The 17,264-nt window shown below is 45.3% G+C and overlaps 1 protein-coding gene across 1 annotated transcript in view; it reads left to right on the top strand.

The window, feature by feature from the left end:
- Window positions 1–407: 407 nt before the first annotated feature.
- The window catches only part of LOC135245237 (cilia- and flagella-associated protein 46), a 49,839-nt gene continuing 32,982 nt past the window's right edge, over window positions 408–17,264 (top strand). Inside the window, exons 1-21 of the mRNA XM_064318153.1 lie at window positions 408–766; window positions 938–1,059; window positions 3,076–3,204; window positions 3,801–3,865; window positions 4,902–5,066; window positions 5,441–5,564; window positions 6,082–6,176; window positions 6,566–6,721; window positions 7,718–7,817; window positions 8,265–8,363; window positions 9,104–9,294; window positions 9,757–9,985; window positions 11,126–11,246; window positions 12,008–12,134; window positions 12,679–12,803; window positions 13,139–13,197; window positions 13,432–13,565; window positions 15,012–15,224; window positions 15,392–15,602; window positions 16,233–16,382; window positions 16,648–16,758. Coding sequence (XP_064174223.1) covers window positions 718–766; window positions 938–1,059; window positions 3,076–3,204; window positions 3,801–3,865; window positions 4,902–5,066; window positions 5,441–5,564; window positions 6,082–6,176; window positions 6,566–6,721; window positions 7,718–7,817; window positions 8,265–8,363; window positions 9,104–9,294; window positions 9,757–9,985; window positions 11,126–11,246; window positions 12,008–12,134; window positions 12,679–12,803; window positions 13,139–13,197; window positions 13,432–13,565; window positions 15,012–15,224; window positions 15,392–15,602; window positions 16,233–16,382; window positions 16,648–16,758 — 2,775 coding nt within the window. The 5' untranslated portion in view covers window positions 408–717. The remainder of the gene's footprint in view (window positions 767–937; window positions 1,060–3,075; window positions 3,205–3,800; window positions 3,866–4,901; window positions 5,067–5,440; window positions 5,565–6,081; window positions 6,177–6,565; window positions 6,722–7,717; window positions 7,818–8,264; window positions 8,364–9,103; window positions 9,295–9,756; window positions 9,986–11,125; window positions 11,247–12,007; window positions 12,135–12,678; window positions 12,804–13,138; window positions 13,198–13,431; window positions 13,566–15,011; window positions 15,225–15,391; window positions 15,603–16,232; window positions 16,383–16,647; window positions 16,759–17,264) is intronic.

Genomic DNA, 17,264 nt, shown 5'->3' with positions numbered 1-17,264 from the left:
GTCCCCGCAGCAACCAAGTAACAAACAACACAACAAAGCGCCAGAAACACGTTTTGGAATCCCTCTTGTATTCCTAAAGCAGATGTGATACTTGTTCCCTGAAGTCAGTAAACAGTAAATATCCAACTTTATGAATTAATTAAATGTCAAACATGAATTATGAAAGTTGCTCTAGATAAGAGTGTCTGCAAACATATCATTTTTAAAAAGCTAACACCATCAACACATAGTATATATGCAACATTCTAAACTAACTTCTAAACACCCGCACAATTAGAGCAGAACAATGTAAACAATAGCCATTGATTATAGCGTCATAATATAATACAATGCAAATGAATGCGCATGTGTTCCTGGTTAGAATGTTGTGTTTGTCCCTCTACGCTTACCGTATGGTTGTACTTGTTGCTAGGATACAATGTAAACCTAACAAAAAGACGTGGTCAGTGGTCTAGTCTAACGCTAGATAGCCACATGTAACTAATATTAATGAAATACATAAAATGTAATTGTACTTTAGTTATACAATCGGTCAGTTGGTCCGGACTCTATCTCATACCCAAAAATTTAGTGATTGAATCTCGTCAACTGTAAATGAACAAGTCGAGCAGGTAGCAATCTAATTTAGTCTAGTTCATATTTGAGTTATCACTAAAAGATACATGCTGATGATGTTCCCTAATTAATGCTACCGTTAGCTTTGAACTTTGAAACATCATGGACCTTCAGATTCGGCAATTTCTGACCAAAGCCGAGACACAGAAAGGTAATCGTTAAACAAACGACGTTGGCTATACAGTTCTGAATGTAATTTAGCTTAATCCGCATTTCATACATGTCCATTGATTTGAGTCAATTACCAAACTTTACGAAAGAATGACAGAACATCTTATTTATATTAGACTATGTGTATGAACGCTAATATGTTCTCTTTTAGATGCTGAGGCTTTGAAGAAAGCGTATGATTTGATCAATGAAGGAACCAAAGAAAAAGCATTATCAGGTGGCAGGTGTTTTTGTCCTGAACTGTACGTCATTTGCGCCGAACAAGCCTTTCAGGTAAAACTGCCATGAAAAGTCCTTTCACAATCTGCTTTTATTACACCCGTTTTCTATCTTATTTATCTCCTCAGTGCGCCCTCGACCCATTTAGTGGATACCCTTTCACAAGTAATTGCGTGAATGAATGTGTATATAGATCAATACAAAAATGATACAGCTATTGAGGTTTAGACTGTAAAAACACGTTAGCCTTTTGATATAGGCTACAGTAGGTACATGTGAATATGGAGTTGCATTGTAACTTCAGACTTTCAAACTTGCACCAGAATTATCTGTTAAATAATTTCCTAACTCTATATAACGCCACATACTAGCACACACATGACTAGCTTAAAGTTGATTTATTTAAATGCAATTCGGAATTTACTGTGACTTTCCTATGCACATGCCTATGCCTGATGCTGGAATTACAAAGCAAGCATTATTGTCGTGAAGGATTCATAGAAGTCCTGGTTATAAGGAGCGGTTTAAGAAGCTTCAGAAACGCAGGATGAAGTTGTATCCTACAGCGTTGCTCCGACACGCATGGGCCTTCCCGGAATTGAGTTCCGCGCAGTCGATAAATGTGCCGTCTAATTCCCCCATGAGACAGATGTCGCCAGGCAGGAGGTGCGCGTAGGCCGCGATGAAAACGGGATCATCCGGAGAGCATGTGCCGCCTGCCTAATCAGCCGCATATATCCGAAGTGTGATGAGGATAACATTTTGAATATATCAGCTGCTATGATATTTGTGAAGGTGTGCTTATATGGAAACCACCATGGTAATCTCCAACAAGACATGTTGACATGCTGAAAGCGTACTTTCCATTAAAGTGGACGAGTAAGCTGACAAATGCACTGTGAATGGAAAAGAAATGTAAGCTCACCAAAGGCCAGGTCGCATTTTTAATAAAGACTATTTAAATTCAGTAGTTTACAGCATTTTTTAAATGAGAACTGTAAACCCATCCTAATGTCCTTGTGTGGGCTATAGGCTAGATAACAAGTTGCATCCTTTTTTTAATCAATATTTTAAAACTGATTATTTGTATATGTGAACATGGATGTTATATTTGTGTCCATATTTATTAGCTATTGTTCATATGTCATATTTTCAACACCTTGCTGTCGAGGTAATGCGGGCATTATAGTTATGGCTTGAACCTATTGAACTTTTTTTAAAAACTAAATCATCAGTTTACAAAGTTTTTGTACATAAGAACCCATTGAACCTCTGTGTGTGTGCGTGTGTGTGTTCAAATGACTTGTTTATAAGTTGAACATGATATGATAAGTGTGGAGGGAGTGGGGGCATGTTGTGAGTCACTGTGAATAAATATCATCATGGTTTCCAACAGCCCACAGAGAATGTGGGTCATGAGCATCATAAATAACATTATTTTGATGTTTTAAGGAACAGACTGACCTACAGGGCAAATTTATGGAGTAAAGCAGCGCTAATAGTTAATCAGACCACATTTCTGCTGTACGCACAGTAGCTGAATTATTAGAAACAGACAGGTAGCATAAAACCATTCCATTTCAACGTTTAGCAGGCACTCTTATCCAAATCAACACAGGTTGCTTTTTTACATAAAATACATTTATACCGCTGGATATTTTACTGATGCAATTCAGGTTAAGTACCTTTGTTCAAGTGTACAATGACAGCACCCTAGCTGTGACTCAAACCCAAACCTTTGAGTTCCAGAACCCAGTTTGTCTAATCATTTATACTACGGCTTATCAAAATGTAATGCGGTATAACATATTCTGTAGTTATGCTTCGATTCACAAATAGCCAGATAGATGCATGTTTATAATTAACAAGCATATCGAGCCTTCTTTGTGTAAGGATCCTCAGGGAATGGAGTTGGTGTGGGAGGAGGCTGGGTGTATTTATTTTAAGTTTGAATACTTAGTAATTACTGAACATGCTGAATTATACATGAAACCCTAAATGAAGATTGTGTACGCTGGTTTCACAGCAGGCTGAAAAGCAAGGCCTGAGTTCTGATGCTTTCTCTTTCAGCTGGGGCTGACTGAGATCAGCGAAACCTGCCTAATGATGTACTTTAAAGGGAAACCTCCGGCCAATCAGTTCCTGTGCCGCGCGTACCTGTGCCAGGGCCAGCTCTGTGCCCAGACTTTGGAAAGCATGGTAAGGGCGCCGGCCAGCTCAACGAGCCACAGCACAGGTCCTCAGCCTGCTGCTCTGCTTTCTCTGATCAATTCAGCACAAAAGATATGCGCCAAGGGGTTTTACTATTGAGTGAACGCACGTAGCTTTTGAAACATTCAGCCTTTGAACTTGGGCATGGAATCTGCGATCAGGACAAAAGCAACAGAGAAAAAGGAAAGCAAAATGTAGACAGGTGGAGAATGGGACAGGAGAAGAATGGGAGGGGGTGCATGGAGGTAGGTGATTTATTAATCTGTGGGGAAACCCACTTCATCAGGTCAAGGTAATTGCATAAGAGCTTGTGTGAAATCCCCAAAGAATCTTAATTTGACCTCCCAAAACAATGTCAGTTTGACACTTCTAAAGAAGATGTCGATCGAAGCTTCCATTTCATTTAGCGGCGTTCACCCTCCTTTCAATTTCCCCTTGATTCTTTTCAAAGATGTACTTTACTTTCAACAATATTACTATTCTCTTGTGTGATCATTATTTCTGTGCCTGTCTGCAAGGTAATGCCGTTCCCATTCACACTGCTGCCTCTCATTAATTTCTCTGGCTCATTATTTTACCTCCAGGATGACGTGGAAAAGGCAGTGATGCATTTTCTGAAGGCTATTGAGATTTCAAAAGAGCAGCCCAGGTATGTTAGCAGAGGGGAAAAACGATTTATTTCGTCCTCAGATCTTTTCTTGCTCAGCATCTCTCATTTCTCACATGTTTCCTCTTAACCAAAGTGAGCTTTGTTTATAAGAATTTTGTTTGACAGAAAAATATGAATTATTTATTTTAGAATATTTATTGCTTACTGTGAAACACAAAACGGTATAATGTCAGTTTGTGGTGAAGTGAAGTGGAAATTGAATAGAAGAGCTGTTCTCTTCCTAATTAGCCTGATTCTGCAGTGTATTCATTCTTAATGCGGTCTTTAGTCAAATAGAAATGAAATCGTAAATATGATATTTACTTTGCTTGGGGTGTAGCAGAACTGCATTTGGATTAAAACTTCCTATATTGGGCATTCAGTAATAAATAGTCCCAGTGTTTGGACGTGCAAATGGATGTTATAAGCACAAAGAGTTACATTATTTTTCACAAGCACGAAACATTTTTACAAGTGAACAGATTCTGATTTACAGATATGAACGCTTTTGGAGCTCCATACATAATGAAGTAGGACGAAAACAGGCCAAAGTTAGGACTCAAGTTAAGCTGGTCTGATTAACTCCTTATCTGTCAGAAGAACAGTGGTGATTACCCCATGCTGTTTCATCTCCTCTGCAGATTTCCCAGCGAGCACCAAAGGGAATGCTGTTTTTATCTAGTCTGTGATAATATGGGGGAAGGAGGGGGGCATTCCTGGGGGGCTAAATTAGCAACTCTCAAATAGGCTGTTTACCCCACTTGCGCTGATCCGTTCCCTGTTGCACCCGTAGTCCAATAATAGCTCTCTTTCAGTAGAAGAGATTAAACCTTGATCTGATCTTTGGTGACTCACTGAAACAGGTTTACTGTACGTTCATTTGCAATTCACTGGTATTTGAATCAGTGGCCGGTGCATGCCCTAAATGAAGTTGTACAAGGCAGATAGGCCTGCACTTCCCCTGTGTGTGCATAACACTGTGAATAATTCATCTGCCTTTTTAATTCTCTCTCTTCCCTGGTTTTTATCCATGCAGATATCACTTCTTAGTGTTCAATGCCTCTGTGCTCTACCTCCAAACCGTCCGGCCTTTCCTCAGGCCCGGCTCCCGCCAGCGTCTCCAGGCCTCTCTGACGCAGGTGCTGAGGGCCTTGGAGGAAGTTGGAGAGGCTGACTATCGCTGGAGGGCGGAGCTTATGCTGTGAGTGGCTGACGTGTTGATGAGTTCATTGGTGCTTAGAGCAATGTGTGCCAACAGTTGCAAGGATTGGGAACGTGTTCTGGCGGCATGTGCAATTTCAGAACTGCGTCTTTGTGTGTGCGTGTGCGTGTGTGTGTGTGTGTGTGTGTGCAATCATGAATAAATAAAACATTGAAGCTCAGGAGTAGGAGAAAAAGCTACAAGAAATGGTGGGATGTGCGTTCTCTTCTTTGCATTAAAATTCACTGCATATCAGGTCTTATTTGAGCTTTCTTTTATCAACAGAGATCAGTGCTGGTTTAGCAGATTATTGTAGCGATGTCATATGGAGTTCAGGTTTCTAGGGTGCGCAACGACCTCTCTTTTATTTGCAGGCTCTTGATAGAATGTCTTGTGGAAGCTGGAAAATTGAAAGAAGCTGCTAGTTGGGGAAAAGTCACAGCAGATTTTATAGGAGCGCACACACCTGACCTGTATCCACGGATATTCTCCTTACAGGTAAAGCCTCGCCTGCATCCTCAAATATTCTCCTCACAGGTACAACCTCCCACATGCAAATAATGCTAAAAATAAAAGTCATGAATTGGGCTTATGTAGCTAGCACTCAAAGAACTAGCGCAGGAAGTTGTGACTGGCTTCTTTCACAATGGAAAGGAGCCATTTTTCCACAGAGCTCTCTTTGCATCCCAGAAGTGGGGAAGGAGAGTGTTGTTTGGCCAGATGAACAGAGGAATGATTTGAAAGAGTAGATGGAACCCCCGGTCCTGGACGGTAAAGACTGCGGGATCTTTAATGACCCCAGTGAGTCAGGACTGTGCTTTTAAGGCTGTCCTGTGAGTGTGCAGTCTCCAGTAACATGGCATCCCTGTCATGGTCCTGGGCACTGGCATTATTAATAGTCCAGAGGCAGGACTGCCTTCCTCTGGCCTTCCAGGGCCACAGCACTGCCTGCTAACACACACACTCAGATGCACCGGCGTACATATATCTTTCTAATTAAGACCATTGTTCACAGGTGCAGCACAAGCTCCTGGATCTCTCCAAAAGTCCCAAGAAAGTCGAGGAGACCTTGACCTTATCTGTGATTTACAAAATGCAAAAGCTGAAACAGTAGGTGATTCATTATGTACACATAAGACACTTTCATTGACATTTAGGATGACATTACCCACATTTAACAGTGACTGACTGTGCACCTGTCTTATGTAAAGGTGATGCACTGTCAGGAAAAGGTGGCCCAAACATGTAAGGTTTCACAGTGCATCTCCTTAAAAGTGAAGTTTGTTCCTCACTGATCTGGAACATTCTGCCATTCATCTTGCATTGAACTTAGCCTCAGTTAATTTTTTTTAACATATACTTGAGCTGGTAGGATGTTAAATGTTTGTAAATGTGACATGTAGTGTTTTTCATGTTGCCTGATGTCTGTGAAAAGATGTTATGACAGACATAATGCACTGAACACAGAGCTGTACTCCTGTTCCTTATGTTTACCCCAGTCAGGTGGGTGGGGCAGGCAGAAGAGACGACGGAGCGAAGTTGAAAGAGATCTTTCTGCTTCTGACAAACCCCACTGCTGCCCGGCCCCCTGGGGCAGCCCAGAGTTCGAACACAGGCCTGGCGGAGAGCAACCCGTCCATCACGCCTGGAGAGAGGTCCATACTTTTCCTCACCTCTGCTCACATCAGTCCTCTTCCTCACCTGTATCCATCCTGTTCATCATCTGTATTTGTTCTCTTGGTCACCTGGATGCCTTTGCTTCATCACCCACACCCCTCCTCTTCGTCACCCACATGCATCCATCCTCTTCATCAGTATAGTCAAAGTGGTGGATGTCAGATGCGATGCAAATGGAGACAGGTGTGGCCCATTCAAAATGAGGCCAGCAGCAGCCAGATTAAGCTGAAACATACTGTCTGCTTACTATCATGTGATGCTAGGAATGTTATTGAGTGCCCCAAACAGACCACCAGCAAATAAAACATTACAGGGTTATAGCAAATTGCTCTCTGCCTGGTTTGCAGCTAGGAACTTTGACCAAGGTAGGCTTCTTCATGCATTACACAGTGATAAACAGACAGCATGTGTATTTCCCCTAACACATGTGTATTTCCCCTGGCTCAGCCCTTTTGACTTCATTGGAAGGTTGCCAGATTGTACCCACAATGGCGACCTGGTTGTGCTTATTTCCACAGTGCATTCCCATGGTCTCAGAGCAAAACAAATGTGAGAAAGCTCCAATGATCATAGTGTGATTGTGTTGGGATCCTGATTGCTTCAGCTGTGGCTGGTGGCCCTGGAGGACCATGCATACGTTCTGGGAGAGGCAGGGTTCAGCTCATCCCATTAGCTCTGTAGAGTAATGAATTCTCTAGTCGATCAGGCTCCTGTACATGCTACTGTGCCCCCCTCCCAAATTTATGGAGGACATTGCTACGACGGGACGTGCTCGTAATAACATTTGGGAATTCCAGATTTGGTTGTGACAAAAATAGTTTGGTAGTCAGGAATAAAAAAATCTGTCCTGTGCATCCGGGCCAGCGATTTATCCGCGCTAGTGTTAGCAATGTGAAAAGTCTCCTGTTGATGTCATAGATTTCCCCCGTGTCATATCCTGTACTGCGTGGTGTCTTCTCTTTTTTCGTTTTTAGAGCTTCCTTTCTTTTGGAGCTGGGCCACCTGGCCTTGCAGTTAGGCGTCCCGCAGATGACGTCGGACTGCTTGGGAGAGCTGAAGCGGGCTGGACTCTCTGTAAGAAACGGCTCGTCAGTCACACTGCCTGTCCCCATAGAGCACTCCACATGAGTCTGCATGGGCCTCAAACACGTCCAAGTGTGCGTGGGCAGACGGTGTGGATTAGCATCCAATCAGGAGTTTATAGTCTTGTTCCAGAGATATTGACATTCATTACATGCAGCAGTTAGTTAATTATGTGTACAGGCAATAGCTAATGTCAGTGAAAACAGAGAAATGCATGGTGAGGAGTTTAAGAACATTGCATCGAGATGGACAAGCCAATCAGTAATCTGTAATTACAGCAATACATTTCATTTTATTTTTAAGAGTGGTTAAGCATTAAATAGTTTTGAGTGAATAGCGTCTGATAACCTCTTGCATACTCAGTATGGAGAATCCTTTGTTCTGTGTCCGGCATTTCCTTTCCACTGAAAGAACTGGCTCTCTGTTTGCTCTCATCAGGATGTTGGGCTCCTCATTGCCGTGGAGTGTCTGAAGTGCGAACTGGAGCTCCACAAACGAGGGCCGAGACTCGAGGAGTACAAGAGGAGCGACGTGGAGGTGCCCGCGACAGCACTTTAATCAAACCTTACCCAGAGCAACGCTCACACCAGTATTTACCACAGCCTCCATCGATTTCCAGCATTTAGGCCATTTATCAAATACAGACAAATGCCACTGTAATGAATCAGGAGGGAACTGGAAACTCTAAATTCTGGAGGCTGGAAAGCTTAATCCATAATCCAGTCACAGGACACGGTGTCTGTGATTGAATGCAATTATATTCTTTGTTGGACCGTATTGACTCTCCAGTAGAAGTTGGGGTGGAAGTTGTAATGATGTTCTACTGTTTGTGCGTTTGAAGTGAGCTACAGTGAATTTCGAAGGTGCAGTGGTTCTGTACTGTATGTGTGCTGCAGTATGTTGAAGGTATACATGTGGTATGCGTATGTGTGTTCAGGCCAGGTTTTTATGGGAGGTGGAATAGTGGTATATGCTGGTATGCTGTATGTGTGTTCAGGTCAGACTGTTATGGAACGTGTAATAGCAGTATATATTGGTATATGTGTGTTCAGACCAGGTTTTTATGGGAGGTGGAATAGTGGTATATGCTGGTATATGTGTTCTCAGGGCAGACTGTTACAGGAGGTGTAATGGTAGTATATGCTGGTATATGTGTTCTCAGGGCTGGTCAGGCTTTTACAGAAGTTGTAATGCTGGTATATGCTGCTGTATGTGTGTTCAGGTCAGTCTGTTAGGGGGGGTGTAATGGTTGTTTATGTTGGTATATGTGTGTTCAGGCCCAGCAGAAGCTGGTGTGGAGGTTGGACCAGCTGCTGCAGAATGCGCTGCGGGCGGGCGGGGCTGGCACTGTGCAGGGGGTGTGTGCCACGCTGTGGAATGCCTGTCTGCCCCTCCTCCAGCACAATCTGAGGCGGAGCATCAGGAAGCCGCTGCTGCGATTGGCCCAGGTGCTGGAAGACTCAAACAGGTGACCCAGGTCCTCCGTTCTTTATGTACAGTAACACTTTACTGGCTGATTTCGTGCCAGAGCACAGCAAGCTTTGAATACCCAACATGGCCAGTACTGCAGAGGGATTGGCCTATGAAATGTACATGAAATCTGTATGAAATGTGTATGTGTGTGCATGCATGTTCATGCAAGTTTGTGCGGTGTATGTGTATGATTGTAATTTGGAAGCAAATAGGTACTACAGTGGAATACATTTATCTCGGCAATGCTATTAAGTGAGAAGGGTGTGGGATGTGTTAGCACAAATTGAATATGTCAGTTTGTTTACTCTGTGAAATACAAATTTGTTCCATTTGAATAAAACCGATTTTTGACGCACTTGAATAATTTTAGAATTGCCAGGCCTAGTGCACAGTCTGACTGTGTGCGTGTTTGCTTAGTGTAGTGTGTGTGCATTACTGCACGTCCGTGTTTGTGCAGTACACTGCTGGACCTGAGGTGCCAGGTGCACAGCGAGGTCGGTGTGATGGAGGCGGAGGAGGACCGCGTGGAGTCCGCCGTGGAGCACGTGCAGAAGGCGCTGCGTCTGGACGCGAGCGGGGAGCGCCGGGAGCGACTGACCGCCGCCCTGCACGCCCTGCGGCTGCGCGCCCTGCTGTACGACACGCCCGAACGCAGCGAGGACCGCGCCGCGCTGCTCATCCAGCAGGTCCGCCGCAAACCGCGACCGGGGAGGGAAACACGGGCGCAACCGTGACCACGCTTACAGGCCACAAGCACAATCCTAAACATGTCTGCAAACACAACCATAACCACGCTTACAGACCACAAGCACAATCCTAAACATGTCTGCAAACACAACCATAACCACGCTTACAGACCACAAGCACAATCCTAAACATGTCTGCAAACACAACCATAACCACGCTTACAGACCACAAGCACAATCCTAAACATGTCTGCAAACACAACCATAACCACGCTTACAGACCACAAGCACAATCCTAAACATGTCTGTGAACACAACCATAACCACGTTTACAGACCACAAGCACAATCCTAAACATGTCTGTGAACACAAGAGTAATGATAGTGGAATCCTGACTCTGAACTCAACCAGAATCACAGCCTCAGATGTGACCTTAACCACTCATACTGATGCCAGCAGCACCGCAGCCGGAGTCGCGGTTATAACCGCATTACCACGCCTGCAACTGACAGTGACCGCAAGCTGTTCTTTTTCCTGACCGATGTGGAGCTCATTATGAAAGAGCCCACTGCTCTACTTTTGTGTGCTGTGACAGAGTTCTGGAGAGTTCACTTTTAATTTTACAATTTCCACACAGTTGGAGCGAAGCTCTGGGATAATTCACAGATGAAGAACAGCACTGCCTGTCATTGAACACAGCACAGTAAATTGAAAACAGAACTTCATGTTATTGAACACAGCTCAGCCAGTTGGAAACAGAACTTGCTATTATTGAACATAGCTCAGCCGATTTAAAACAGAACTTGCTATTATTGAACATAGCTCAGCTCATTACACAGAATGTTCTGTTATTGAACACAGCTCAGCCTATCGAAAACAGAACTTCCTGTTATTGATGACAGCTCAGCCTATTGGGCACAGCTTGATATCATCTCAGGTGGGGGTGTAGAAGGGATTTCAGATTCACTAATTTAATCCACATAAGATTTTTAACTGTAACATATCTGCAGTTTATAGCAGCATAGGGCCTGCGCTACATTCTTAGCGCGTGTGTCAGTGTTTTAGAGGGACCCCAGCGCAGGTTCACAGGTGAGGAACCCCTCTAATGGAAAGCTAACAGAGACACCCCCCTGTGTGAAGGCGAGGACAGCCGGCTCCAGAGACTCCAGGAGGAAGGTGCGGGCGATGCTGGTGAACGCGGGCGTGGCTCTGGCCCCCGACGACTTTCGGACGGTCCTTGACGCAGACAACGCCCCTAAAGGTAAACCCGGTGAACTCCGGCAGCGGTGTGTGACCCCCTCAGAAACGCACCTGGAAGTGCAGGTGAAAAGGGAATAGGGACTTATCTGTGTAGATCTGGCCCGTGGGTGCACTGATGCAATGGCTGACATGATGACTACTCTACATCACCCCTAACTGCATAACTGCATATAACTTCCTCCATATCTGCACAAGCCTGCCGTTTCCAGGGAAACATGTTTGGGTGATGGAGACTAAAAGGAGCCCTGCCATTTGGGGAGGGGTCATGGGGGAGGGGGGCTTCAAAAATCTCCCAGGCAACTGGGTCTGAGGGCATGACTCAGTGGAATGAGCGGTACTGACTCACCGCGCGCGGTGTCGTCAGGGAAACTGCCTCTCTCTGACTCTCCATCACACTGCCGACCTCAGAGCCCGAGCCACTGGCACTGGCAGATCCGAGGCTTTGATCGTTTCCCCCCGCTTTGAACCGCAAAATCAAAGGAATAATTCCTGCACTTAGAGCAGGAACTTCACTCCTGTGAAGCGAGCGCTCAGAAAGAAAGCAGCAGATTTATGACATGTTTGTGGGGAACAAGAAAAGGGTGATAGGTCCTCCCTTTGTATGCATGCAGAAATGTGTGTGTGTGTGTGTGTGTGCAAACCATTGCTGGCTGATTGCTGACTGCTTGGAAGTGTACACTCTTATTTAAGCAAGTACAGTGCCGTATAATGGACTTATTTTCGACAATGCTTCTAACTTTTCTTATTCCGGAATCTTTGCAGTCACCCCAGGCAACCGTGGAGAGAATGTGGTCAGCCAGCTGGCTGCAAAGGCTGAGCACCACATCGCCTGCGTTCAGCGGGCAGAGGGGCACCTGCAGCGGCAGGGGGGCAAGACGAGCCCAGAGAGGTGCGACATGTGCACGTGTGAATGCCTTTTTATTTTTTATTTTTGTTATTCATTCCTTATATTCCGTCAGATTCTTTCATGGCCTGCTCTGACTGCACTGCAATGAGCAGTGCATGCTGGGACTGAATAGAACAGAACTTTGCAGAAGTCTTGCTGCGTAGTGCGCAGTTACTCAGAAATGATGTGCGTTGGCGCTCTAGTCTTTTTGGACTGAAGGCTAGACCCAGTGACTCAGCAGCAAGGCATCGCTAATTGCATTTGTGCTCCGATGTTGTTGTACAGCGTTGGCGTAAAACTTTTCAGCCCTTGGGTGTGCTGTAGAACACCAAGTGATGCTTGGATTAAAAAAAGAGCGTTCGGTTTTCACTGGATGAGGAAAATGCACTGAGACAGGTTCTCCGGAAGAATCATGCATGATTAATGTGATGTAAACATGTATGCAGAAATTAACCCGCGTGTTTTTAGCCTCACGCTCTGGCACAGGAGGGAGTGTGTGTCATGTGCAGGTAGAGAACGCCTGTAAAAACAGACCGTCTCTCACCAGAGTGAGGCTGTGGGCGGAGCTAGCGAAGGCGGCCAGGAAGCTGGAGGCCTGGAGCGTGTGCCGCGCAGCTTGCCGGTTCTGTGTTCTCCATGACGACGGCTGCCAGGAAACACCGAGCGGTAACGGTGAGTTTCCAGCTCCAAACCAGCAGAAGCCGAGCTACATGTCCATCCTGGAGACCTATCTGCCGGCTGTTTCACCAAACAGGATTAAACGGTTAGCCGGCAAACTTTCAGAAGCATCTTGAAAAACGAATCTAATTTCAACCGGTTGGTTTCACCCAATAGAAAAAGAGTTAGCCGTTAGGCGACCCCCTCAATCCAGTTCTGTGAAAAACCCCCTAGGTTTGCCTTGCCTTCGTTTGTCACGCTCTGCCCCCTGGGTCTCATTAGTCAGGCTAAACAGCCCTGATGTTGCTGCAGGCGCTTCCTCACTAAAGTGGCATTACCCATCCCTGCAGGTGCTGCTGAAAGAGACCTGCTCCGCTTACTGGCAGAGCTCCGTTTCATCAATGCAGAGGTAAGCCCCGCCCACTCGCTCCCTCTGCTCACAGCCCCACCCACTCACTTCCTCCGCTCCAGATTCTGTTTTTTCTCTTTTGACTATTCTGCATAACTCTGTTGATTCCCTGTTTAATTCTGGTGATCACATAAGCAGATGGTAGAGTGTACGGTGGTTAAAAATGAATGGGCTGTGGGAACAGAGGCTGGTAAGCATGTCGCCCAGAGCTGTTCTCTGCTGATCCTCTGCCAGGCCACCGTGCAGAAGCTGCGTTTGGAGGGCGTGCAGCTCAACGGGGCACCCGTCCTGCCGCCGCAGCGAGGGAAACGGCCAGCAGAGGGCGCCTCCACCCGGCCGGAGGACGACCCGCTGTGGGCGACATACAGGTAGCACTAAATCTCTGTCACACCAACATTTCAGCTGCTAAGATGTTGACAACCAACTGTAATTCTCTACTTTACAATACTTTCAGTGCCACTTCAATTCATATTAAAAGCAGTTTCAACAGTACCTTCGTGTCATTGCAAAAATAAGATGGAGTGAAATGCAATTTCAGGTTTTCAATTACAAGTAGTTTTTCTGTTTTTGCATTCTTAAGCAGAATTGTAACATAACTTGTCTGTGTTTACCATCTCTCCCTGACACCTTTATGCTTTCTTTTCCTTTTTTCTCATTCTTCTGAGTGCTTGCTTCGTACCGCAGGGAACTGACAGCCATTGTGTGGCAAATTAGTATCTAGTTGAGGTTTGAGGCAGTCAATTGCTTGAATGCAATTTTGTCACTTTGATACGCCTGTCACATGGTAATCATTTTGTTATGCTTACTATTTTAATATACTGTGGTAATGGCAGCATCAAGCAGACAGAATATTCCGGAGTGGCTAGAATATGGCTGTGGTTTCCATTGTTTTTCCGTATTTATTTTTCAGTTTATTTTAGTTATAAAAAAGCTGGACTTCTAAAAAATATGTACACAGAGTCCACATTGGCCCTTGAAGGTTCTATAGTTTTGTGCAGTTGCTCAACTTTTCTTGTATGAAAGGAAACAAATCCTTTTTTTAATGGACGTTAATGGGATAGGGAATATTTATCCTCATGGTCAAATGCAGCTGTAAGCTGATAAGTGTTTGGCATTTTCCAAGAAATTTCATCTGTAGCCTAAGCTTTACTTGGTACTGCTTTCCAATGTGCTTGATGTAACAGTATGACAGAGGAGATTTAAAATCACATTATCTCTGACAGGCATATATACATTTAATAATATCCCGCAAGACATGAAAGACAGTTATTTGTGGAAAATCACAATAACTGAATACATTAATAAGGCAGTAAACTGTCAACATTCCTTTGCAGGATAAAATAGGATTCTGAAAGTAAAGGACAATTGTGGATCATGAATGTTCATGAATCGCAAGAATACGAATTTCACTTTACTGAAGTTCTGTAACAGTGCAAATCCACCCTTTGTCCACACTGTAGTATCAATAAAAGAATATTTGGCTTTGTAGCATGGGTGAACTTTAGTGACTCAAACTAGCATGAAGTGGTGTTGATGGGCCAGTAGGGAGTAGTCTTCCTTCTGGAGCAAGTGAATTCAAGGAGATGCCACCTTCATAAGATGCGATAAACCAAATTCACTTCTTCACTTTGGTCATTAATGATCCCATACCACTTATGGAAAGAGTAGTGGTTTCTGTTTTACCTCCATCGTTGAATTTCCTCATTGAAGTAGACTACAGCTCTGCATGTTGAGTGATCCACTGGTCAGTATGGATCACTCTAGCACCATCGTCCGAGCTGATGTGTCTTAATTTTTTGGCATCCCTCTCACAGAGACTGGGTTCAGAGTCTCTCAGCATACGCCACCTCCAACTTCCTGCGTGCGGCGCAGCTGGGGGCGGAGCTGGGCGAGGCCTGGATCGTCTCCAACGCGGCGGTGTACCTGTGGAACTACAACAGCCACGTCCTGGCCTCTGGAGGACAGCGGCACCTGGTGGCCACCTTTCAGACGCTGGTAGACCTGATGAAGCAGACCGGACACGCTGGGTGGGTCTTCTCCCCCTCCCCATGCCCAATTCTGTCTTTTGAAGCACTCAGTATAAAAATAATAAAAGATTTGTGACCCTTTTTTGTACACGTGTATGTGCATGGTTAAGTGGCATTCTGAACAATGTGTGTGCTAAGTGTGTGTGTGTGTGTATGTGCCTGTGCAGGCAGGCCCAGCTGCTGGTTCTGCTGTGTAACGCTGTGGCTCAGGGTCTGATCCTGCCCTGGATCCCCCCGGCCTGCGGGCCCGGGGCAGAGGGGCAGGACAGTGAGAGGGCCCCGCCCAGCCGGGCCAGGAAGGGGGCGGAGAAAACGGGCAGCCTTCAGGGCCAGCCGCTGGAGCCAGAGGCCACTCCGGACGTGAGGAAGGCGCTGGAGGTGAGAGGAACGGCCCTGCAGGAGCAGCTAGTCAGGCCTGGAGAGCACATGTTGCGGGTAACGCACACACACACACACAGCAACAGGAAACAAACAGACCTGAGGAGTTGGTGGACGGAGAGGTGAACTGCATCTCATCTGGCGAGCTAACCTGCTTTCTGTATCCCCAGCTAAAGGATTGCGGCAGTTGAATTTGCACCTTCGTTTGTTACTCCTCCCCCCCCGCCCCATCTATACTGATCAGCGGTACAATTTGCCACTTCATTGACTGCCAATCAGCTGCCTTAAGTTAAATCTGAGCCGTTCTGTGAAGTTAATTATTCAGCCTCAAAATAAGTCAGTAGATCTGTTTTGGCGGGTTTGATTAGAGATGTGAACAACACATTTCTGACTGTCAACTAGTTGCTGTCTCAAAAGGGCAATTACCAATTAATCGTTTTTTTTTTTAATGGTTTGATGTAGCATACCGCTAATAGAAACACACCACCACTTGAATCAGAGCAAATCACGGGATTGAAATGTTTAAAAAGTAAGCGTTGCTTTGTTTGTTTCTGCAGAATCTTGTTTTTAGTCGTGTAGCTGGGGCATTGAGTTGTGGGTCAGTTTGTGTTTTCTCCTCCTCGAGCGTAGCTGTGTGAGTACGCCCTGCGTCTGACCAACGGGAGCGTGTCGGCTGACTCGGTGTCCATCGCAACGCGGAAACAGATAATTGGCACTTGGGTCCGGACCAAGCAGCTCCTGCAGCAACAAATAGGGCAGAAACTGGACTTCGAGGAAGAGGTACGCAAGGGTGTGCATGTGTGTGTGCATGCATGCATGTGTGTATGCATGTGCGGGTGTGTGTGCGCGTATGCATGTGCATGTATATGTGGGTATGTGTGTGTGCATGTGTATATGTGTGTGTGAATGCGTATGCGTGTGCTCGTGTGTAGATGTGTGTGTGTGCGTGCGTGCATGCGTCCGTGTACGTGTGTGTGTGTGTGCGTGTGTGTGTGCATGTGTGTACATGCATGTGCGCGTGTGGTAACTCTGCTTGTTCCTCCAGAGTAAGACAGCAGAGGTTTCGTCCCTGTGGCGTGTTCTGGTGGGTGTGGAGATGCTGGTGTGTAACAGCAACTCCAGATTAATGGAGTTCTCTGCTCCCAGTGCAGAAGAGGTGAGGCTCCACTAGCTCAGCTCCTGTGTCAGGAGAATGCAGAGACTGTCCATGCTTTACACTGTTTCACAGTTTCACAATTTGATGTTGCATCTTATGAGTCAGTTTGATGAGGGAGACTGTCCAGCTTATGGAATGTATAATGTACAATACATTATTCAGTTTTGTTCTGCTATGCAGTCTTGCAGTCTTGTAAATTCAAAGACACTGTCAGAAATATGAGTTATCTAAGTCCTACTAGGAAAGTCTATGGAGTTTGAAAATTTTTGTTGTCAGTTGTGAATTCATGTGTTCGGTTAAAAATTCTACATCTGTAATATTTGAAATTTTAATGCCAGCACAAGCTAGCTTCAGTACTACTGAAATCCTTGTGAGGGATTCGAGAACACATCCAATCATTGCCATGAGCTTGTTAAAAGTTTCCCGACGGGTAAAGAACAGGCGAGGCAGCTAAATGAGGGGTTCAATCCCATGAGCCACTGGGCTCCAGGTTACTCTGGGCTGCT

Source organism: Anguilla rostrata, chromosome 18, assembly GCF_018555375.3.
Source record: "Anguilla rostrata isolate EN2019 chromosome 18, ASM1855537v3, whole genome shotgun sequence".
Taxonomy (NCBI): Eukaryota; Metazoa; Chordata; class Actinopteri; order Anguilliformes; family Anguillidae; genus Anguilla; species Anguilla rostrata.
Note: the sequence above shows the minus strand (reverse complement) of the source record. Positions and strands in the feature narration are given on the sequence as shown.